Consider the following 23,889-nt stretch of genomic DNA (forward strand, 5'->3'; position numbering starts at 1 on the left):
AGAAAGATGTTTGAGTCACATTCTGAACTGGTCTGATTTGTCTGAAACAATAAAAACTGTCAGTAAACTCCAGACAGACTGAGTACATGAACAGTTATGACATTTTGAAACCATGAATCTATAACTATATGGGTCCAATGTTTTGTTCTTTCCTGTTAACTTATAGGTCTATTATCAGAGAAATATCTTTGAAATGTATTATCAGAGGGGACTTCCAATATATGTGTACTGCATATATATATATATATATAAAATGTATTTATTTATTTTTTTGGTGATGTGAGGCTTGCATTTACAGCTGTTTGGCCAAGTACAATGCCAAGTGTCGGATGGAGTGGAGTAAAGCATGGACTCTGGAGCAGTGGAAAGTATTCTGTGAAGTGACGAATCACACTTCTCTGTTTGGCAGTCTGGTAGGCAAGTCTGGGTTTGGCAGATGCCAGGAGAATGTTACCTGTCTGACTGTTTGGTGTGCAAGACCTTGACTGGCCTGCACAGAGTCCTGACCTCAACCTCATCTAACACTTTGGGATGAACTAGAACGGCGATTGCTAGCCTGGCCTTCTTGTTCAACATCAGTGCCTGACCTCACAAATGCTCCACTGGATGAATGACCAAAAATTCCCACATATACAAATAAACCTGCAAGTGTCTCACCGTGCAGAAGGCTGTGTCTGTTCAGTGCTGGGTGCACTACTCCAGGTGGGACTCCCCCTACATAGAGCGGAGAGCTGATGGTCAGAGGGCCACCCATGCCCTTCCTTTCCTGTTCATATACGTCATTGAGGCCAGCGCTCGCTAACAGGCCTCTCTTCAGCACACTCAAAGTGTTCCAGCCCCCGTCACAGTAGGACAGGCCCACCCATACGCTCAACTCTGCCGTCTGTTCACCCCAACGCAACAGCCAGAAGAGAACTCCACCCTGCAGCTCCGCCTGAATGACACACACAACTGTTACAATGATGTCTTGAAACACACTACATATTAATTTCAGCTTATTTGTGTAATCATTTATTAAATGATTATTAAAATGTATTAATTTAATCAATTGCAATTAATCAATTAAATACTGAAGAAACCTTCAACATTGAGGTGGTATTTGAATTGCTCCAACAACAGTTTTAAGCACAGGTCAAGGGGCTTGACTAATTTTGCAAAATTAATTAGTATTTTTTGTTTATTATTTATAATTTATTGCACTAAATTAAGTGATATTTAATTAATCATTATAGCCCTAATGTTTAGATTTAAGCAAACTTACCAAAATGAAATCCTTCCCATCTACATCATAGGCGAACAATAGTAGTGCATTTAGCTGGTCAGTTTTGAACTCAAATGATATTTCGAAATAATCTCCACCAGTGAATATTTCAGACTTGACCTTCAAAAACCCTGAATATAAAACAGAAATAGATTTGTTAGGAAAATTCAACATTCACATCAAAAAATAATCGGACCACGTGAAAGAAGTTTAAATCAGGTAGTACCATGTCCTAGGAAGTAGGCCCCATCTTCAGAGACAGCAGGACAGCCCTCCCAGCTGTCATAGGTCTCATGTTTTTCTAGTGCTGATTCCCAGTCCAGAGGCTCCCATACTTCACTAGTGCCACTGGATTTCTGCACCATCACATCCCTCAGACAACCAGCAAACCCATGTTGCACCAGCTGGGCTTGACCTGTTTACATATAACAAGTACTTGCAATTCTTCATAGATACAGATTGTACTGTCAGTTATAACGACATTTAGAGATAAATTACCAGTGTCTTGTCTAAGAAGGGTGAAATTCTCTGGAATCCCTGCTATGAAGACGCCCGTATTCTGACCGATGATGGTGCTGCCACTTGTAGCTGATGCCGATCCTGTTGGCGAAAAAAATATGAGCTTATACCCCTGAGCACGTGCCAATGCTAAATCAATACAATAATGTTCTTCTGAGACTGTTCCTGGAGCTCTAATAATCAGAGCAGGGTACAGCAGTATTTGAACAACTGTATTGTCATATTTCAATGGTTTCAGTTGGTGCTTCAGAGCAGATAAAGTCATATTACTCTAAAAAAGTGACTGAGATAAAGCAACCCTCCCTCTGGTGGGAAGAATCCCCTGAGACCGCTTTGAGACAGGAAGAGGGAGACTCCGCTTCACACCACCAGTCTTAATTGAAATGTAAGTTCAGAAAAGGAGAGGCTTCTTTGGCCTAATTATTCTAATCACACAATGAATGGCAACGATTAACCTTGATAATTCCTTTGCTTGAAATCTGTTCAAGTCGGGGGCTTTACAGGCATTGAATAACCGAACAGGACAGAAGTAAGGGTGGCCTATGAATATCATATGTGTGTGCGTCATTACCGCTGTATTGATTGTCGACAATGATTGTTCCCACGGCCTGCTTCCTTGTAGCGATCAGGTGGTGCCACTGGTTGTCATTATAGCGTCTACCTCCATCGTTGCGAGGGCTGAGGGCCACGGCTGAGGCCTAGCATCAAACGCTGAGGGTTAATCACTCGCTCATCATGAACACACCGCACACACTGCACAAATGATGGCTGATCAGCAGCTTTAGGAAGAGGAGACATTCCCCTCCCTGTGCTGCAGCAGAGCTTAGGAGGTAAAAATGCATGTACATAAACCAATGCAATGCAAACACTTTCAATACCACCAGGAATATAAGGAACGTAAAATGATTTGCAGTGTAAAGAAAATCATATAACTATATTTTTTTTAACTAGAAAATCAGTTTGTCAGGACAAACTTTGAATAATGGTAGAGACTTGTTGGGAAGTTTAAAAAAGCTTTGAAACAGATGGATAGGTAGAAAGATAGAACGCTAGAACACTAGAACATTGGAATGCTAGATAGATAGAATGAGCGACCAACAGACAGACAGACAGATTAGGATAGAAAATTTCCCAGAATGAATCATAAAGAACTAGTAAATTCCCGTTCCTGCCATTCCGATTTGACTTCTTGTTGTGGTCAATTCCATCCAACTCGTGAAATCAAGGAGTCGGTTCTTGAATTCTGAATTTGGCACAACTCTGGTAGACATACTGTGATATCACAAGAGTTCTTGATAAAATTTCAAGATTGGGAAAGTAAAAACATTTCAGAAATCACAACTCCACTGTCAGCATTAAAATGAGGTTCAAGCTCAATAAAAGTGCAATGCCATAACAGGCAGGCACAGTTTATAGGTAAAGATTCACCAACAACTGATCACACTGATACATACCCAGAGTTAACTTTGACCATTTGCTCTTCTATATCTGGGTTTATAGAGGAGAAAAAGTAGCACCAGAATCCCTCTTGGCACCAAACTCAAGGCGCTAAGGAATTCTGCCCAGAGATAGGACATTCCCCAAAAGCAGTAAATTTCATGGGCTGGCACCATCAACATAAGATGGGGTTATTGTCCTGCTAAAATATGACATCATTCAGGTTCATACACTTAACGGCCTGACTGAGTGCTCTGCAGTGAAAGCACAGAGACACAAAGTATCGCATCTCCTCTTTGTGATGAAGATTTAATGATCAAATCAATATGTGTGTGGATGCTGAGGAAAGTCAGCCCTGTGATATGCTTACTGCAGAGAGCAGGAGAGAGAGAGAGAGAGAGAGAGAGAGAGAGAGAGAGAGAGAGAGAGAGAGAGAGAGAGAGAGAGAGAGAGAGAGAGAGAGAGAGAGAGTGTGTGTGAGAGAGAGAGAGAGAGAGAGAGAGAGAGAGAGAGTTTGAGAGAGAGAGAGAGAGAGAGAGAGAGAGAGAGAGTGAGAGAGTGAGAAGGAGAGAGAGCAGGAGAGAAAGAGAGAGATAGAGAGAGAGAGACAGAGAGAGAGATAGAGAGAGAGGAGAGGAGAAGAAATAGCTTTAGGGAGAAGCCAGGACAGACACAACACTGCATTCCTATCCCTCCTCCCTTTGAAAGTATTCAGTGGGGCTTCTTTACGATGAGAGATCAATTCTGTCACAACAACTAAAAGCCTTCCTGAATAATATCATCTGCCAGCTAACTTTAATCATTTCAGACCAAAATGTGTTTACTGAATGTGTTTATTTCAGATGTTTGAAGACAAAAAAAATAAAATCATATCAGTCTTGTTCATTGGGAGGCAGACCTATAAACGACATCACAACCTGAACATCTGATGTAATGTATTCAAGTTTCAGTCATGTGCTGTAAACATCAGCTGGGGAGTCCTAATGACTGAACGCCAAACGATCAGTCACAGCATTCATCAATTTTAAGAAAACATTGAAACAATGCTAGAGGATATTTACACAACATATCATCTACTTGCATAAATTAATTGCTGATTAAGCTCATGAATGATCAACTAGGTCTTGTTTCAAGGGATTTTTTTTTTCACAAAAACATTACAATACTTTTGAGATGTGCTTAAAGAAATGGCTCATCCAAAAAAAATGAATTCTGTCATAATTTAGTCACCCTCATGTCTTTCCAAAACGTTTTTTTCTTCTTCCGTGGAGCACAAAAGGAGACATTCTGAAGAATCCACTGGTCTTTTTCCTCCTTATAATTACAAAGAATGTATGAGACCTTAAACTTTGAAAAGCACTGTGAAAGCACTGATTCAAAGAGTACAACACAACATATAAAAGTCATATAATAGTTTGTTCTGTCTGAGAAACTGACTGAAATTTATGCCATTATTCACGGAAATTCTTCTTCAGTAGGCTGTTAACCACTGCGACCGGTTCATGTGATTTGAACTCCACAATGTTGAACTCCACAATGAATTCCTCAACTTGAAAGGCACAATGACTTGAACTCCATAAATGGATCAATCATAAACGAATCAGTCAGACCAATTTTGTGAATCAGAAGAGTAATTCATCGGAAATATCCTACACAGAGCTATTTGTTCATGTATACATAAACTTGACAAAAAGAGTAAGGTTAGATTTTAACTCTTTACCCGCCATTGACGGAAATTTCCAGCTTTCCATGTTTTCACTGTTATACGGTTGTGGGCGCTATTACACATCTTCTGAAAGAGTACTGAATCTCCTGATCAAAACACAGGCGAAAAAGAAGCAGAAACAAGCAATATCATATGTAAGCATATGCATATGTAAAATAATGCGATCATCAACATTAAACAGCCTATAAATCAAAACTGCATAATGTAACTGAAATAAATGGCTATAGATTTATAATGGCTTTTTTTTAAAGCAGATGGTCTGTTCTTTCTTTTGATATATTGCATATTCAAATATTCATACAAAAATTACTCTGGGGCCATGAAACTTTTGTGAAAATGATCAGAAACGCTGGCAGGGAAAGAGTTAAGTGAAGAAAGACTTAAAATTCAGTTTGTTTTTCACACAAAGCTATTGGATTGCTTCTGAAGACTTGAAATACTCCCTTATTGCAATAGAATTTAACATAAAAGACAATTTATTCAAAATGTCCCCATTTAACCTCAACAGAAGAAAAGTTATCATGATGAGTAAATCATGACAACTATTCTATTAAATCAGTGGTTCACAACCTTTTTGAAGCGATTATTTTATATTTCCCTTGGTATTTCTGTTTTCTGCTTGTTGTCAAACTTTTTTTATTAATAGAAACTAATAACTTGTTCATATGTTAAATTAAATTCATTAACCATGATTCATTTTGTTATTCCAGAACATCCAAGATTCTTATTCTGTGTTCGTTTTCAGCATTATTATATGTTTTTTTGTATTTTTGACATTTAATATTTAATATCCAATTTTTTAACATACCTAAATATTTGTAAGTCATTCTGTGGCCCTGTTTGAAGTTCGCTGAGACCCCCAAGTGGACCACCTAGTTTAGAACCACTGCTTTAAAATGATCAAATTCACAACTTCATAAAACAGAAACAGAAATGATTTAGTCTATAACTGAAAATGCTCCTTTTAACTATAAAAACTAATGGTCAGTGGAACACAGTGAGTATGGTTAAAAGAATTTACGCACTAACACTCCAAACAGTTAATTAAAGATCCGTTCCAAAAGAGTCCTATAGAAGCTGCTATAGGTTTTGGTGATGTAGTGTGTGTCATTAACACAGTGAGCAGCATACTCTTGCTTAATAGCCCTTGAGTTTGTTTAAGATGAAATGGGCGCTGTCCATGGTACTAATGCAACTAATCATGCCCATGGGCCTTGGAGAGACCTTTTCTCCTCACTGTATGCCTGGAAACCACTCATCACTGGCTTATCTCTGAGAGACTCCGATAAGGAGACATTGGGAAAAAACAGCATCATTTGTGACAGCCTTTACAGGAACTAAATACGCTTTCATGAGACAGTGTTTCATAAAATGCTCATTAATTTCATCATTAGAAAGAGTGTGTGGGGAAGCATACCAGTTCCCTGTGTCACGCTCAATTAGCATCCCATGGTGCTAATCCCATTAGAATTGTTGAATTCGTTAATGGGGGAACTAATGGGCATGCTATCAGGGGACATTAATTGGGCATGACACCACTTTTAGTTATAATTATCAAACTACCCCGACAAAATGTGTTTACGAATGCAAAACCAGCAATATTCGGCAATGATGCTTATTGGTGGGGTGAGTTTCTCGGTGGTCTCCTGGACACTAATGTGAAATCATCTTTCATGATTGCTTTCATCATGAGAGCAATAGACTCAACCCTACATGCTAGTGCTGCAGTGTGCATAATTAGCATGCTATTGCTATTCCCACCCAATGTCTGCGGGTAACAAGTTAATTGGTTTCAAACCCTCTTTTAGCTTAAGTTTTTAGCAGAGAAGAGCTTGATCAATCAAAATGCAAAGATTTCTGTGTAAAGTGGGTTTTAAAGTAGATACTAAAATTCTTACTACGATAAGTAAATCATTATTTTCATGTTAATACATAGTATAATAATATAAATATATTGTATGTATAGATAAATAAATAGTCAATGTTAACATTTCTTAAATAAATTGAACATAAAACACAAAAATCAGTAATTTTAAGTGCTAAAATTTAATTTAGGTATCACAACATTACAATATACAGTATGTAAAAATGGATGGCCATTTTGGTATTTGCTGAAGATAACATTTAACAGTGTTATTAAGTTATTTGTGTCTTTAAAGATTGATAGCAAATGTAGTTTAAATGTAAAAATGGGCCAACACAATTACATATTCAAAATCGTGAATGAAATCACAGATATCAGCAGATAACCAACATGGTATCCTCTGGTCTAGAGGTTGGAATCTATCACACTTAAAGGTTTAAAGGCTTTTCATAGCTTAAACAAACATACAGCAATCCATGGCCATGATGTACCTGAGGGTCAAAGAGGAAGTATGGACGGCCGTTGTGTATTTGCAGAGCAACATACTCCTCCTGTTCTCCAGGGGAAACCGCAAACAGCATAAGCCCCTCCTCGACGCGTGTCCGGAAACTCAGCTGGAGGCCTGGGGAGAGTCAATGCATGTTCCATATCAATACACTGTTTGACTGCTTAATCAAAATACTGCACAGAAAGCATTATAAAGCAGATTGAAAGCATGTCAGAATGCATGAACAAAACAAAAATTACATTCATAAGTATGTAAGAGCAAATGACAGGATAAAAAGGCCCAGAATTGTGAAAAACTGAAGCAGCCAGTGTGAGTGTGTGTGAGTGTATATGAGTGTGTGATGCCCGTGAGAACAAAACATTGAGCAATGCCTGAACGGTCCCGCAATGCCTGAGAAGAGCTAACCTCTAAAGTCTTTATCCTAACAGAGCTGCTTTAAAAAGAATCCTCCCAGAACTGTTCTTAGTAAAGTCTTCCACCATCTGACCTAAAAATCAGACGTAAAAAAAAAACTTACCACTTTGAAGTGGTGTCCTTCTTCAATATAAATTCATTAATATGTTGAGGACTGAGAGTACAAACCCACTCAAATACAGACTGCTTAGATTAAAAAGATTCTACTTAATCTATTTTAGAATCTCCAGTGAATTGAAGAGGTTGTAAGTCTGGTTGACCTCATGTAGAGCAGCAAGATGTTTCTTCAGGCTTCAGATCTATACAACAGATACAGGGATTATACCATCTGAATACCAACCCTACAGGACTGACTCTATATGCTGGATTGCACAAGACAGCTACTGCCCTGATAAAACTATTATATGTTTTATTAATATTAGGACATATTAAAATGATCAAAAGTAACATTTATTGCATTACAGAAATATTTAAAATAAATGCTGTTTTTGAAGTAATTAGTATCACAATGTCCACAAAAAAGTATTAAAGGGGTCATATAATTGACAAGTTGATTGTACTGAAATGTGTGTTGGCAGTGCCTGTACACAACCATCATATAATGATAAAAATCCATCCAGTGTTTTTGTTTAAATCTCCTTATATGTTTTCCCCTGCCTCAAATTGAGCCGTTCGATTTTGTGACATCACTAAATCGGACGCCCCTCCCACGATTGATAATTGATAGCAACGTTTCAACACAGACCCGCCCTGAGCGAGCTGTCATCGTAGTCCGCCATTGTTGATACACTGGAGCAGTATGGCGCCTAAGCGATTGTGGTGTTCTGTTCTTGGGTGTAATAAGGAACACAGCAGTCATTTTGGTGTTCCAAAATTCGAACCACTGAAGACTCTTTTATTTTTGAAGGGAATATTCCCAACGATCTACGTATATGCTTTTATGTTTGCGCTAATCATTTCTCACCAGACTGCTTTCTAAACGAGGGTCAGTGTAAATATGGTTTTGCTAAGAAGCTGGTCCTGAAAACATAATCGGTACCAACTATTCGTGTTCCTGCTGCACCTCCAGAAGAAGTGAGTGTAACGTTTTATTAACCTTTAAATATTAATCTTTGCAAATCGCTTGCTCGCTTCACGATGAATGCGGCTAATGTTTACACTCAGGGTATATTACGGCATGTTTTCTATGTAACGTTACGACGTTCTCAATATAATTCATAATCCCACGTTTATAATGAACAACGTGTTATGGTTAATGTGTTATTAAAAACTGTGTACGCAGGTGTAAATTACGTGACATTACGTTAACCAACCATTCAGAAACGTCCTGTTCGAGCCTTAATTGTTGAACTTCTTCGGGGCCGTCATCTTGTTCCGGGTCCGACTCCGGTTCAAATTAGTATGGTTGCACAGATGTGTCCTCAGAGACTCCTGATGACATTCTTGTTCCAAAATATATCCTCAACTGTTGTCAAGGCACCACTCCACGTGCGGTTGTGTCAAAACCAAAAAGTCCCACAGAACAGAGGGGCGGAGTGAGCCCCTCATTATCATTTAAAAGCATATGCACTGAAACGGCGTGCTGAAAACAGAGCTGTTTTTGACCAGGTAAAATTTGTGTTTTCTTATAATACTAATGAGAATTTTAAATAAAAGTATATTACAAAGTTTTCATTTAGACCCAAAAGATTCATATTAACTTGAACAAAAATGGCATTATATGACCCATTTAAGAAGCACAGCTGTTTTATTATAATAATCGATGTTCCCTTTCAGTCGCTCATGTTCGACGTAGTCAACATGTCGACTGATTGGGATCCCGCTTAGGGAGCCTGTCATCTTCGAGTATTGATAAAACAAGCCAATGCACATTGCCGTGCGAGCTTTGCATCTCACGCTCCGCCCTGCAGCACGGGTATAAATACGGAAGTAGATGGACGTATATCAGTTGTCTTTCGCTTCGGAGCCGATTGGTCTTCATGTCGATGTCTCTAAAGAGTGTTGTTATATTAGTGTGCGAGTGTGTTGGAACTTCTTCAGGAAGTCTCTCCCGGTGCTGGTGGTTCTACAGCGTGAGTGCAGCGGTGGTCATGAGCCTTCTGAGCTCTCAATTGCTGTATTAACAGAATCACAATTCTGTGTTTGTGTTTCTTTGTCTGACGGCCGGTTGAGGGCGAATAAAGTGAGTGCTTCACTGGTACAGGCTGCACCATCCGTCAAGTGTTGCCGCAATCATTCCCCTGTGTGCTCCAGCACTGGTGAGAGTTTTCATTTCATGAAAGAGCAACACGGGTGCATTTGTGTCTTTTTCAAGATGTCATTCCAACCGTGCGTTTCTGGATGCGGTCGTATCCTGTCCCACTCTGACGGTCACAATTGTTGCATCACGTGTTTGGGCTTACAGCACGCAGAAGCAGCTTTTGTGGATGGTTCATGTTCCCATTGCGGGAATATAACTGTCTCTGTGTTGAGATCGAGACTCGCCTTCATCCACGAAGGTAGAGTCCCCATTACCATGCCCCATCCTAGGGTGCCGTGTGGGATGGGTGATAGGAAGATAGTGATGGAATACCCGCCCGGTAACCATTCCCTGTGGGCTCCTCACTCCATCACACCGCTGGAGTCCCCCGTTGAGCGTGCCGGTCCCTCTGTAATAGACCGACCAGCCATTTCACGAGCACTGTGGCTTGCGCGATCGGTCTAGCGATGTCCACCCTGGTGGTCCAGGAGCGCTATCGCTGGCTCAGCCTGGTTGATATGGCAGATGTGAACAAGGTTCGGTACCTGAACTCCCCAATTTCCCAGGTTGGGCCGTTCGGTGACGCGGTGGAGAACTGCGCCCAACAGTTCTCTGCTGCCCAAGCGCAGACGGAGGCCATGTACATCCTGCCCCGGCGGCCCGCTGCTGCCTCCACCCCGCCGCCGGTGGCAGTTCCTCCACCTGCTCATCGGTGAGGGCGTCCCCCTGCCGCCGCTTCCACTCCTGTTGAGCCTCCACAGCAGCCTCCACCCAGGCCTCAGCGTAGAGCCAGCCGCAGGCAGTCTGTCTCAGGTGCTGCCAAACCAGGTGGCAAGCGTAAGACTAAGCGCCCCTTGGACAGGCCACACAGGGATGCAGGGGACGAGTCCAGCGGTACCCGAATTGTCAAAAGAGTAAATTCCTCTGTTCCTGGGTCCCAAGAGGGTCAGACTGGCGGTGTGCGACCCTGTAAAGCCTTGCACCCCTCAGCCCCCGCTTGTGTCGCCAGCCGGCAGCCAGTACGCCTTCTTCCATACCCCCTGCCGACCTCTGGAGACAGGTAAGTGTTGCACCGCACACTCAGACCCCGCTTCGGGCCACCTCTGGGCCTTCCGAGCCAGGTCCCTGTCCACCACCTCGCTGCCCAACCCTCTGTGGTGCCTCTGGTCCCCCTGGCCTGGTTTGTGGAATCTCCACGACTGGCTGATACTAGCTCACTCTCGAGAGCAGTTGTGCGAACACAGGGATTGTTGCTCCAACATATCAGCCAGTTGGGTCTTCGGGTAAACTAGGAAAAGAGCAAACTCGCCCCCATGCAGAGGATCTCTTTTCTTGGTATGGAGCTGGACTCGGTCCAACAGACGGCACACCTCACAGAGGAACGCGTCCGGTCAGTGCTGAACTGCCTGAATACTATCAAGAGCAGAGCAGCCTGCCGCCGAACCCTCACCCTTGGTCAGACTCTTCGTTTCTCCGGGCCGGAGTGCCCCTAGAACAAGTGTCCAGGCATGCTGTGTCCACCACAGATGCCTCCAACACTGGCTGGGTGGCCACATACAACGGGCATGCAGTAACGGGGATTTGGACAGGCCCCCAACTGCATTGGCACATCAATTGCCTCGAGTTGTTTGCAGTACACCTTGCTTTGAGACGCCTCAAAACGCCGCTGCTAGGCAAGCATGTACAACACTGCAACCATTGCGTACATCAACCATCAAGGCGGTCTATGCGCCTGTCGCATGTCGCAACACGCCCGCCACCTCCTCCTATTCAGTCAGAAGCATCTGAGGTCGCTTCATGACACTTATATTCCAGGCCTGCTCAATAGTGCCGACGACGAGCTCTCATGACAGCCTGTAGCCCAGGGAGAGTGGCGACTCCATCCCATCATCTTGGCGTATGAGTCCCAAGATCCACCTTGTCCCCAGGGACTGCGAGCTGACTCCACTTGGAGTGTAGCCGCTTCCTGGGCGTTGGCGCAGGGTGCATCGCTGACAGATGTTTGTAGAGCTGAGGGCTGGGCGACACTTAACACATTCGCTAGATTCTATAGCCTACGTGTCGAGCTGGTTACTTCCTGTGTGCTCTCTTCACATAGAAGCCAGTTAACACTGTAAGCCCCGCTCGAAGTTTCGGCTTGCTGCGCCATTCCCCTCCAATTGACTGGATACGTGCGCCATTTTTGCTACAGTTGAGTTCCCCTTTAGCCGAACCCTGTAGAGTTCCTCCACACCCCCTCGGCAGTGGATGTGGCGGAGTGTCCGATGCTAGGCCTACCACTCGTATGCACTGGTGGAACTTGTGCTAGGCTGGGTCCATATGTTGTGATCCCTACGGCGATCTCATATGTGTATTCTTCCATGGTAAGGCTCCCTGCGGCGAGCCTGTGCACTGGGTCATTTTATCAATGCTTGAAGATGACAGGCTCCCTAAGCGTGATCCCAATCAGTCGACACGTCAACTACATCTCCGTTCCCTCCTTCAGGGAACAAGGGTTACATACGTAACCGAGACGTTTCTTTAACACCCAATCAGTATATTAGAATCATTTCTGAAGAATCATGTGACACTAAAGAGTGGAGTAACGGCTGCTGAAAATTCAGCTTTGTCATCACAGGAAAAAATTACATTTTAAAATATATTAAAATTGAAAACAATTATTTAAAATTGTAATAATATTTCACAATATAAATGTTTTTTTCCAGTATTTTTTATTAAATAATTGCACCCTGTGCGGGCATAAGAGACCTATATATAACAAATTATGACGAATGATTGCAAAAATTCACATGAAAAAAGATATAGATAAAATATAAAAAAGATAAATATTCAGCGGCATAAGTGCTTGGTGGAAATACATAAACTACATTGGCTTTTCAGATACTTGCATAAAATATAAAAACATTTTTTTAAACATTCACTTAAAATATTGTATTTGAAATGTGAATGTGAACTATTTTACATTGAAATTCAAAGTTCTAAATGCTGTTTTAAATCGATCACACACAACATGAATGTAAGTATTTTCTTCCATGGCATGGAGAGAGAGCTCCTCAATGCAGTCCTTATGGTGTTCTGTAAAGAACATAGAGCTCCTGTCTCATGTTGACCACATACAGTCACAGTCCTGTGGAGGATGGTGGGGGAGAACCTGGATTAGAAGTTGTAGGTTCAGCAGAGCAGATCTCTCTGGGGTGATCAGCTATTTTTTGACAAGTGCTTCACATCCATCAGAAAGTCTGGTCCATTACAGGAGAGGGAACGTGGAGGCTAAAGGGACATCTGTGGGACATCGCACTGACAGACCTGTCCAGAAAAGCTGTGGTCAGAGGTCTCTGAGGAACAGGGCTGGTCTGAGCAGGCTGATGAAGAATGAGATTCACCTCTGTGGGTCTCAAGACTAGCGCTAAGCATTGGGAAAGATGTGAAGCACTTTTACATTGGGTCTGCATCAGCACTTTAAGACACAGTGCTCAGGGTAATGCACCCACCAAACATGGACTGAGGCTAAAAGAGATAAAACATATATATATATATAGTGTGTGTGTGTGTGTGTGTGTGTGTGTGTGTGTGTGTGTGTGTGTGTGTGTGTGTGTGTGTGTGTGTGTGTGTGTGTGTGTGTGTGTGTGTGTGTGTGTGTGTGTGTGTGTGTGTGTGTGTGTGTGTGTCTTTATATTTCATATACAGTCACACATTATTCCTAATTCTACATGTTTAATACAACATTTTTAAAAAATATTTGTCAGTTGGTGAATAATGGGAATTGATGGCATACATGTTCATCCCCAAATATTTTTCTCTGCCAAAAAACATTATATCAGCTATAAGTAAAACAAACAGGGCTATTTGGATTTAATCTGCTTAGTACATAACCTGAATAACTTCAGTCATGTTAGTATTATTGCGGCATTAATCAAGTTGTTGCGTATTAATGAGTTTTCAGGAAATGCTAATTACTGTCATAGATTCTGCAGCACCCCATTAAATATACAAATTACAGAATTAAAGAGCCAGAGCTTTTCATGATTAATCTTTAAATGGGGAAAAACTAATGATGTCTGTACAAAGTTTCACTCTACTTTCCACTGACTGAGGCCGTTTGACAATCAATCAAATTAATTAAGGAAAATAATTTGTATAATTTAACATTTTGTGCTACAATAGCATGTAGTCTTTGAAAATTGCTTCATTCTCATGTATTACTGCTTACCATTTTGGGAAATTGTACATTTTCACTGTCACTCAATGCAGATATGAAAATAGACAGACTAGAAAATAAATAAATGAAACAAAATAGATGCATACTATAGAAACAGAGCAAGTAAGATATGGCTAAAATAAAATCAATTACAACTAAAATAAAATAAATTAAATAAAATAGATAAAATATTTAGATAGGATTTTCAATGTCACTTGAAAAAAATTACAACAAAATAAAATAAAATAAAATAGATAAAATATTTAGATAAGATATTCAATGTGACTTTAAAGTACAAACATTTTAACCCCCCCCCAAAGAACAAGACTGTAGTAACATTTGATTGACGATCAAAACTCAAGTCAATTCACCTCAACTATAGTGCCTGTTTAATCTCATTTTTACTTTGATTTGTTGGTACTTGCATCCTTTAACAAAGTCATTTCAAGCACAAGATTAGATGACCATTGATTTTGCTCAATTTATTGCTTTGGCTACATTTCAATAATATACAATATATTTGTCCCTGAGCATGCTATTTGTTCATAGCTTTTTGTATTTGTCATTATGCCTCATTTCAGCCATTGAGCTTTTTGGTCCGATTTATCCATTTCTTAAAGTTCGATAAAAACAAAAGCTTATTTTCAACAGGGAATTCTTTGTGTTTTTTAGGTAGTGCATCACAGAAACAAACAACACAAGACATTCAGCTGTTTAGTACCTCACGTATACTGTATTTGAAAATAAAATCAGAGGAACTAAAGGTGCGTAAAGCTTAAAACAGAAAGTCGGCTAAAAGGGGTGTTGTCGTTCTGGTTTGTTCTTTGGGTTCCCTCATTAGTTGATGGCCATTTATAATCCCAGCAGGCCCAAGGACGAGCTCACCACTTTGACTGCAGCCATTGATCAATTAGGGAGTGAGCTGAACTCAACTCAGGCCTTGATTTATAAAGATTTATCCGTTTGTCATTATTTAAGGAAAAAAACTGGAAATTGCGGTGCTAAATGTTAATAGAGTTAGAGGGGGAAATGGCCATTCATTTCCTGAAATTGCAAGGTCACAAAGGGTCACCCATTTATATGCACGCTCCTTAAGGAGGCAATTTAATGTCCCCGACTTCTTAGGGAGGATCTACTAATTGCCTCGTTTTAATATAAATAAAGTCAGATTTCCCAGATATCTTAGAGCATGTGTCCAACAAAAAGGGCTCGCGACATGACATGGTTTCATGTTCGTTTGCAGATTATTCAGCAGAGAGAGAGACTGGGGAATGGAGAAGAGGAAATGACATAAACCCCACTGAAGGCAGGAGGTCCTTAATGTGCCGCCACGTTCTCATCTGTGATTCACAGCTTTTCCTATTCAAAAATGTACCGCATCACAGGAAAATAACTCCTAAATCTCATCCTCATGTCACTCAAAGAAGAGGTCATCTAATGTTTGCCTCTTCTGTCACATCAAACTGACCAATCTGATAACTTAAAGCAATGCCTTCCCAGCTTTTAACGCAATTAAATCGCAAGTAATCTAAACAAATAGCAAGCTGAAGGATTTTTACATTAGTAGATCAACCGGAACCTGTATTCATTTGGAACTCAATTCCCCAATTATGTTTGTAAACAAAAGCATAATTGTCCTTTGTCTAATCATGGAAGTCATTAATACATCAGGATGGAGAAGAGTGAGGAAAGGAGTGAGAGATGAATAAAGAGTGTTTAGGGCAGAGCAACGAGGTTGGAGTGGCCCACGTGAACATTTGAAAATGCTTTAGGTGTGGAAAAACTATGTTGACTGTGTGGAACCAATCAAAAAAGATTATAATGATAGGAGAGTTTACATATAGTCTAGATGGAAATAACTGTTCATAAGTTTTAGACCAGGGGACACACGGCTGCACAATATAGCAACACATTAAATAAAAATCGTGATATTGCTTAGTGCGATTTTCTAAATGGTGCTATTTATTTATATAAATAAATGCGCTAGCTGCGTGTTTTATAGAAGTTAGTGTGACTTGTAAAAACAATGTTTTCTGCATCTCAGAGTGGCTCGTTTCATTATTAAGCGCCTTCATTATTCAGAATTCAAATGTCACGTAAGGCTGTTTCAGGTCTGTTCATTCATCTCTGTCGTTTGTTCAACTCAGCGCTGTTTTCTTTCAGAGACATGTTCGTAAGAGTCATGCCTTCTTTGCATTTGGCAACCTACTAGCACATGAGGAAAATATGTCTGTAAAAAGCATTTTGTTTTTTACAAAATAATTTTTTCTGCCCTGAACACTGCAATGAGTTTAACACTTGTAGTGCGGATCACAGTTCATATTCAGACCGGAGGAAGCAAGTTTCAAGCTTTTATTGACATATTTTATCTACTCTATTGCACCAAAACATGAACCAATGCCATGTATGAGCACATATTTAATCTTAGTCTTAATTTAGTCTTCTGAAATGTATATGTGCATTATACAGCTGTATGTCCGATCATGAATGTGATGACATGATGCATTATTTACGTAAACAGTTTTTACGTATTTACGTAAACTTTGTTGCCATGATTTTTTTGGGCCTGATTCAGAATGTTGAGAGATAGAACTATGATTGGCTATTCAGCATATCGAACCAGTCAGTTCATGAGAATAAAAGCGAAAGTGATGAAAGCGAGCAAAGTCAAGACGGTACAGACAGAAGGTTGTTATAATTTTACGTCATCTTACCTGAGCATTCGAATGCACTAATATTATCATAATAACATGAGCCAACTGAAATTAAGAAAGTGATCAGCGTGATTGATATTCAAAATGGTTAGCAAGCGCTGCTTTGTTTTTGGTTTGTTTATCTGCAGTCCTAGTTTCGGTTTTCCTTTTCGAATGGTGAAAATATACTATTGATACCTGCTGATATAGACAGATAACTTCTCACACATCGCTACACTATTGATAATAATACTTTTTGTTCATACAATATAGTTCTATATTTTGCTAACGTGACAGAAAATATGTTTTTATTTTGTGTTTATGTTTGTACCAACTAGAATGCAGGTTTGTTGTTGTTTCAACATCAGTATTTGCTCTCCACAATCAATATGAAATTAATTTAATTTAAAGGCAGGGTAGGTAATTTGTTTCTAAAACGCTTTTTGCCAAATTTGTTTAAACTGTCTTTATATACCATTACATATCTAAAATGTAAGTACTCTGAAAAGGAGTTTATAAAAATAGAGTGTCTGTAGTCCTCTGTAGTCCTCACGGTTGACTCGCTCATTTTGGAAGGAGAGAGAGTTTTTGCCTTGTTTGCCTGCGTTCACTGTAGATGCAGGTACAGGCGGTACTGTGAATTTTGACTGCTCTTTCTCTGCCATAATTGTGAGACTTCGTGGCTTGCGGTCGGTACGCGCCTTTCCTCTTCCGAAATGAGCGAGTCAACCGAGTGCGCGCATGTGGGCAGCTCCTATTGCAGCAGGGCTGGTAGCCATAGCAGCGAGGGAATGTGACAGTCGCCCAGTCAATCATTGCACTCGGTCCAAATGGAATAATGAGCTGTGTTTATTGCAGCCCTGAGAGGACTACAGACACTCTATTTTCAGAGTACTTACATTTCAGATATGTATTGGTATATCAAGACAGTTAGAAAACAAATTTGGCAAAAAGTGTTTTAGAAACAAATTACCTACCCTTCCTTAATTTAAGGGGATAGTTCACCCAAAAATTTAAATTCTGTCATCATTTACTCTTACTCAAGTTGTTCCAAACCTGTATGAGTTTCTTTCTTCTGCCCATTGACTTCCATTTGTTTTTTTATTATATGGAGGTCAATGAGGCCCATGAACTGTTTGGTTACCCATATTCTTCAAAATATCTTCATATCTTTCATTTTTGGGTGGACCATCCCTTTAATACACATTACTAATCTAGAATGATTCGTTTTTCCTAACAACAACAAATATCATCTTCGAAATCCTTTATCATAATATAATAACATTTGTATGTCTGTCCTAACAACTTTCCTTTTTGACCAAGGCCATGAATACCTATTTCTTTTTAACCCCTTCCCTCCAATCACCTGGCTCAATTCCAAGAAATAATACAATTGTTTCCTGGTTCTATATCTACTTTCAATGGGTAAAAAATGGGTACTGATCTGCATATCACATTTACTTGTTAAAATGGCATCAATCCATCATACATTTTGAGGCACACAGAGCGCCCTGTACCTGTGAAGTCAGTGTTGACAGGCAAAGTAGAGCTGGGAAATCTGAAGTAGCCACTCCCTGTGAAGCGTCTCCCCTTTATAACCTGGCCCTCGGCATCAGACAAAGACACATCCGTCCGCTCCACGTGGTACAGAGGTGGAGGCCCGTTGAGCTCGGCCGGGGCATCCCAGGAAACCTTCATCGCTGTCACATTCAACGGCCTTAATGCAGGGGCCCTCAGACCTGCCGGAACTATCATAACAGAAAAGAGGAAAGGATGGAGAGATATGAGAATTAAAAAAAGAGATGTGCATTTATAGTCATAGCTCAGTTTCATGCATGCTGCTGTAATGATCTAATGGGGCTCTCATGTAGGCTGAGAGGAAGTAAATTACCTCGGCCTGACACATCCTCTGTGCATTTAGCTCACTCTGCCTGTCAGGCCGTCCACACCGGCAGCGCTAATAAAAACCCTCCATAGGGAATGGACGTGTTGTCTTCCAAGGCCCATCACGACACACAAGTCATAAATTACACTCAATCAATAGCACTTGAGTCTATATAATTGAAACTCTGATATCATTTCAAATCCCTCCCGCTGATTTAATAGGATTTGTGTGAAGTCTCGCTGGACGTTTATCGTTTTTGCCTTAAAAGGCGGTAAAAATGAAGTGTGACTGACGTGGCTTCACGTGCCCTTAAGTACTACAAGAGAAGTGATTATTCGGTAAGAGTCTGCAGGTAGTGAAATTGTATTAAAGGGACAGTTTATTTACGCACTCTCAAGTTGTTTCCAAACCTGTATAACTTTTTCTTCTGTAGAAGACAAATGGAGTTATGAATTTTGTCGTTCATGACAAAAGCCGCAATTTTGGAATGAATTGTTTTGTTTTAGTAGGATCTTTTTAATTAATCAAAACGGTCATAATATTAAAAAATAGTGTCCAGGATATTCTTTAAAAAAATCATTATTAGTTTGATAAAAGATAGTCATATTCGTTTGGAACGAAATGAGGGCAAGTAAATGATAGCATTTTCATTATTGGGTTTTTAATTATTTTATTTTGATGGGTCTTAAAGTAAAAATTTAGACTCTTGGGTTTTTATTTTTTTAATTTGATGGGTCCTCCAGCAAATCCCTGAACAAAAAAACCCTTTTCTCAGTCTATTATAGGCTAAATTAAAACAATACAGTAGCACAGCTGGATTGAGCTTGGTTAAACGATTTATGTTTCCTTTTTTAAACCAAAGCACATTTTATGTTTTGACATGGCTCAGCAAAAAGGTTAATATTGTCTTCATCATATTAATGACTAAGTCAAAGACAGGCATGTCTAGCACCAATTACAGCCTGGCATGAATGTTTTCTGTATTTATACGGCCTGACGTTTTTCCGTGGAACTATAATACTTATTTCTGTAACAGGAAAAGTATTGATTTATGCATAATTGCCTAACCTTCTCATGTGGGGGGAATATAAGCACTCCGTTTTTCGAGTCAACGTGATGTGTACAGGCGGGGTACACTTGTTCTTCTTGTCTTTATGGATGTAATATACATAAAACATTACCATCAACTCTTGATTAGCTATTCACATTTCAACAAGATCAATAACGGCAGTGTGCTTCCTTTTTAAAATGCTACAGGCTTATGTCCTCATCAGAGAGGGCATATGTGCTCAAAAAAGAATTATGGGACCTTTTACACAGAAAGAAAAGGAAAGGAGGGGCACAGTGGCGTCATGCCCATTCAAAGTGAGGGGGCACGTGCCCCCTCAGATTTTTCCTCCCTGATAATTTTTTTGTCACAACTTTATTCCTATTATGCTCCATAATTAAAATCATTTAAAATCATATGTAGTAGGCCTAAGTGTACAGTAAGTGTATGTGTAAATATGGTTTAATGAAGTAGACTTCTTTGAGCTTTGAGTTTTGAGTTTGAGTTACAGAGATTTTAGCTTACAGTTCTTTCATCAACCTGTCTTTTACATAAACTTACAAAATAGATACTTTAACTTAGTCCTCAGATAGAGGAGAGGGAGAGGCTGTGCGTGCGTGTGTGTGTGTGTGTGTGTGTGTGTGTGTGTGTGTGTGTGTGTGTGTGTGTGTGTGTGTGTGTGTGTGTGTGTGTGTGTATGACATTGCATTACATTTAACAAAAGTGACAGTAAAGACATTTACTGTATAATGTTACAAAAGTTTTCTATGTGAAATAAAAACTGCTCTTTATAACTTCCTTTTCATGAAAGAATACTGACAATATAGATTATAATATTAGAATGATTATTATAATTTCTTAAGGATCATGTGACACTGAAGACTGGAGTAATGGCTGCTGAAAATTCAGCTTTGCCATCACAGGAATACATTACATTTTAACATACATTAAAATAGAAAACAGTCATTTCAGATAGTAATAATATTTCAGAATATTTATGATTTTGCTGTTATTTGATAAAATAAAAGGTAGCCTTGGGGACCATAAGAGATTTCTTTCATAAACATCCTTACAGAGCCCAAACTTTTGAACAGATTTTTTCAAATGAATCTTGCATCTGACAGGGCTATAAATTGTGTATGCTTTGCATCTGAACCAATCATGGCAGCTTGCCAACCAACAATTAAATGGATTGTTTACAATGATTTCGAATAGTTACTCCCTTGCTATGCATGCAGAAATTTATTTGATCTTTGTCACATTCTGCCTTGTTGATTAATGTAATTTTCATTGATTATATGGAACCAAAACCTTGACCGCAACCAGGCACAAAATATCAAACATTGTGCTTGCTGAGATCTTTCCGGTCTGTTCAATGAAAACTGACATTGTGGCGCATATTAGTGAAGATAAATCAAAAACAATTAAATATTGTCTTAAATAACGTGAATTAAAGGACAAATCAGACTCAAAGTGTCAAAATTATTGGAAACAACAAAGAGTGTTTATTTCAACTACTGTGTCTATAGTTATGAGAAACATTCATCTACAGTTTAATTATTCTGCTATGAAGATATTAATAACTTAAGTGTCTCCATTAATTTCAGTGGTGAGCTATTTAAAGCAATCTGAAGTCATTCCAGTCGGAGAAAGCAGATGCTGACTTCTCGGTTTGAACAGATGGTAATTCTGTCTAATAGTGCATTGATGTAATAGTGATGTGCATTGTGTATACAGACAGTCATAAAATGGAGGTAAGGCTCAAATAAATTGCAATCATCAACATTAAATCCTGGCAGAGAAATGGGCGAAAACAAGGCTTGAGGGAGACATAGTCTTGAGAGGGCCAAACAACAGGTTGTGTTGAGCTAGTCAGCGTGCTGTTTGTTCAAATGTATGGGAGGTGTGTAAGGACGTTAAGAGCAGCTTGTGTGGGAGCAGAATATTAATGAATTGGAGACACTGCAAATTCAGCTTAAGTGGTCGTAAAATGGGCTTTTGCATGAAAAAAATAAAGAGAAAAAGAGCAACACAATATTACACCAAAAAAGAACACATACACACAATATAAACAGATGTGCAGGTCAATATAAATACAAAAATCAAAGCAAATATTTGTGTAAGAATATAACTAATGATACCCTATGCCAACAAAAAAACCTTCAGCAATAATTCTATAAACAGACGCAAAGCGTTAAAACCCTTCCGCCATATGGAAGAGCCGATGTCATCGGCAGCTCTGTCGGCTGCAGCATATTGAGCTGACCATATGTTACAGCGGCGCTGCGAGCCTGACTGATTCATGCCCATCACATTCCACTGTATCAATTAAAGGCCCTTGAAGGCTGCATGATTTGTGCCTCTGTTATTAAACCCTGCTAATTCATCCTACTTACATATTCCTTATAAATCTCTGGGAGTGTGCGGTGATTCATGGCAATCGGGAAGAACGCTACGGCACATTTTTCTCCTTGTAATTAACAGTAAATTGTTTTTACTGCCGCACAATGAATTTCTCGGCTTGGTCTGCAAATGAAGTAGTAAGAAGCGGAGTGGAGAATCCTGTCTGAGGGGTTGGTTTAACTCATTAAGCCTTCACGTGAGCCGACGTGTAAATGGCAAAATAACGGCAAAGGGAAAGAATCGAAAAAATTAGGCTGGTCATTGTCAGGAAGTACACATTTCTTTCATGTAAAATTAAGAAAAGGCCACATCTGGAAAGGCTAAGCTATACATACGAGGTAAGCTATAGAGTATATACAAGGTAAAATTGGCCACAAATATATAGTCTAAAACAGAGGGGTTCTTTTTACTGCCTAATACAATATTTACCCATTGTTTAATCCATGTGTAACACTTTTTATGCATTTAAATAACTGTTAATTTTACTATTCAGTTAATATCACATTAATTGAGGATATGCAATCTTGGAAAAAAAAATTTTAAATGTATTTTCTACATTTTTGCATCTTGGTCCTCAAAATAAATTGAATAAAAAAATTACATTTATATATGAATAAAACTAAAATCTACAGCCACTACATAAAAGGGAAAACTGAGTGAGCAAGAGAGAAAGAGAGCAGAAAAGCCTGATAAAAAAATAAAATGGTGTTCTTGATGACACACTTTCAGAAATTGCGTAAAGAACGAACCTTCCTTCCTCTGACTGCTTGACTATTCAAAATTCATCAATTTTAAAGTATGAAAATGATAGAGATAACCTTCGAGTGAATCTAAAATAGCTTTAGTTTGTATTCCTTTGAGATAAAAGACTTCCTCTGTCGATTGAGAGCAGGGCAGACCATATGTGCTCCAGTTCACCGATGGGTTTACGTACACAATTAAAGGTGGTCTGTCCCGGCCCTCACTGAGGGAGACCTATTCAACAAACTGACTATGAGCAATGACAGACACTTTCCATTAAAGGTACTTCATTAATATTAACATAAGAATTAACACCTATTCAGGTTTTTCTCCTTTCGACGACAACATGTATCGAAGCTTGCACACGTAATTGGATGTTGAGTGCACGCACATGCATACTGTGTGTGTACTCCATTATTAACTGTGAATTTTTAAAAAGTAGAACAGGATTGGTTCTTGTATCAGCGTTGAAGTAGCATTGCTGATAGATCATTTTAAACCAATCAGTTGAAGATCTGAAAGTGATTGAGAGCTGCCGTAAAGGTTTAGAACGTAGACCTCAAAACTTTACATAAGCAGCCCCTCGTGTGGTACACTGGATGTAGATGGTACTGACCGGAGGGCAGAGTTCGACCTGACGCAGGTGGACTGCTCACACAGCCCTGTCTGTTGCAAACGGTAACAGTAAAACTGTACTCCTCATAGGCCTTTAGACCTCTTGCAGTGCAGCTCCGCTCCTCTGCTGATCCACTGTACAACACCTGAAACATTGAAAACACACATATTACACAGAGTACATAACTCACATTTTCACACTTAAAGGGGTAATTCACCACTGGCCGAGTGGGCTTTCAATACAACTTGGCTGCCTGTGTGGTAGAAGTGCTATTTTCTTTTTTTCTTTTTATTAAATCAGTGCTACTTGAAAAAAGAAAATGTGCTGTTGTGTTCAG

General features: G+C 39.6%; 1 protein-coding gene across 2 annotated transcripts in view; it reads right to left on the minus strand.

Moving 5' to 3' along the window:
* ush2a (Usher syndrome 2A (autosomal recessive, mild)) overlaps positions 1 to 23,889 on the minus strand; it is a 238,385-nt gene that overhangs the window by 141,548 nt on the left and 72,948 nt on the right. For both annotated transcript variants that reach the window (XM_077239789.1, XM_077239790.1), the window contains exons 20-27: positions 23,553 to 23,697; positions 18,377 to 18,607; positions 7,299 to 7,429; positions 2,352 to 2,478; positions 1,760 to 1,861; positions 1,488 to 1,676; positions 1,262 to 1,392; positions 658 to 934 (exon numbers count right to left, since the gene is read on the minus strand). In XM_077239789.1, coding sequence (XP_077095904.1) covers positions 658 to 934; positions 1,262 to 1,392; positions 1,488 to 1,676; positions 1,760 to 1,861; positions 2,352 to 2,478; positions 7,299 to 7,429; positions 18,377 to 18,607; positions 23,553 to 23,697 — 1,333 coding nt within the window. The remainder of the gene's footprint in view (positions 1 to 657; positions 935 to 1,261; positions 1,393 to 1,487; positions 1,677 to 1,759; positions 1,862 to 2,351; positions 2,479 to 7,298; positions 7,430 to 18,376; positions 18,608 to 23,552; positions 23,698 to 23,889) is intronic.

The sequence above is a fragment of the Siphateles boraxobius genome, unplaced genomic scaffold (genome assembly GCF_051911475.1).
Source record: "Siphateles boraxobius isolate OS27281-9 unplaced genomic scaffold, OSU_SipBor_1 22, whole genome shotgun sequence".
NCBI classification, from domain to species: domain Eukaryota; kingdom Metazoa; phylum Chordata; class Actinopteri; order Cypriniformes; family Leuciscidae; genus Siphateles; species Siphateles boraxobius.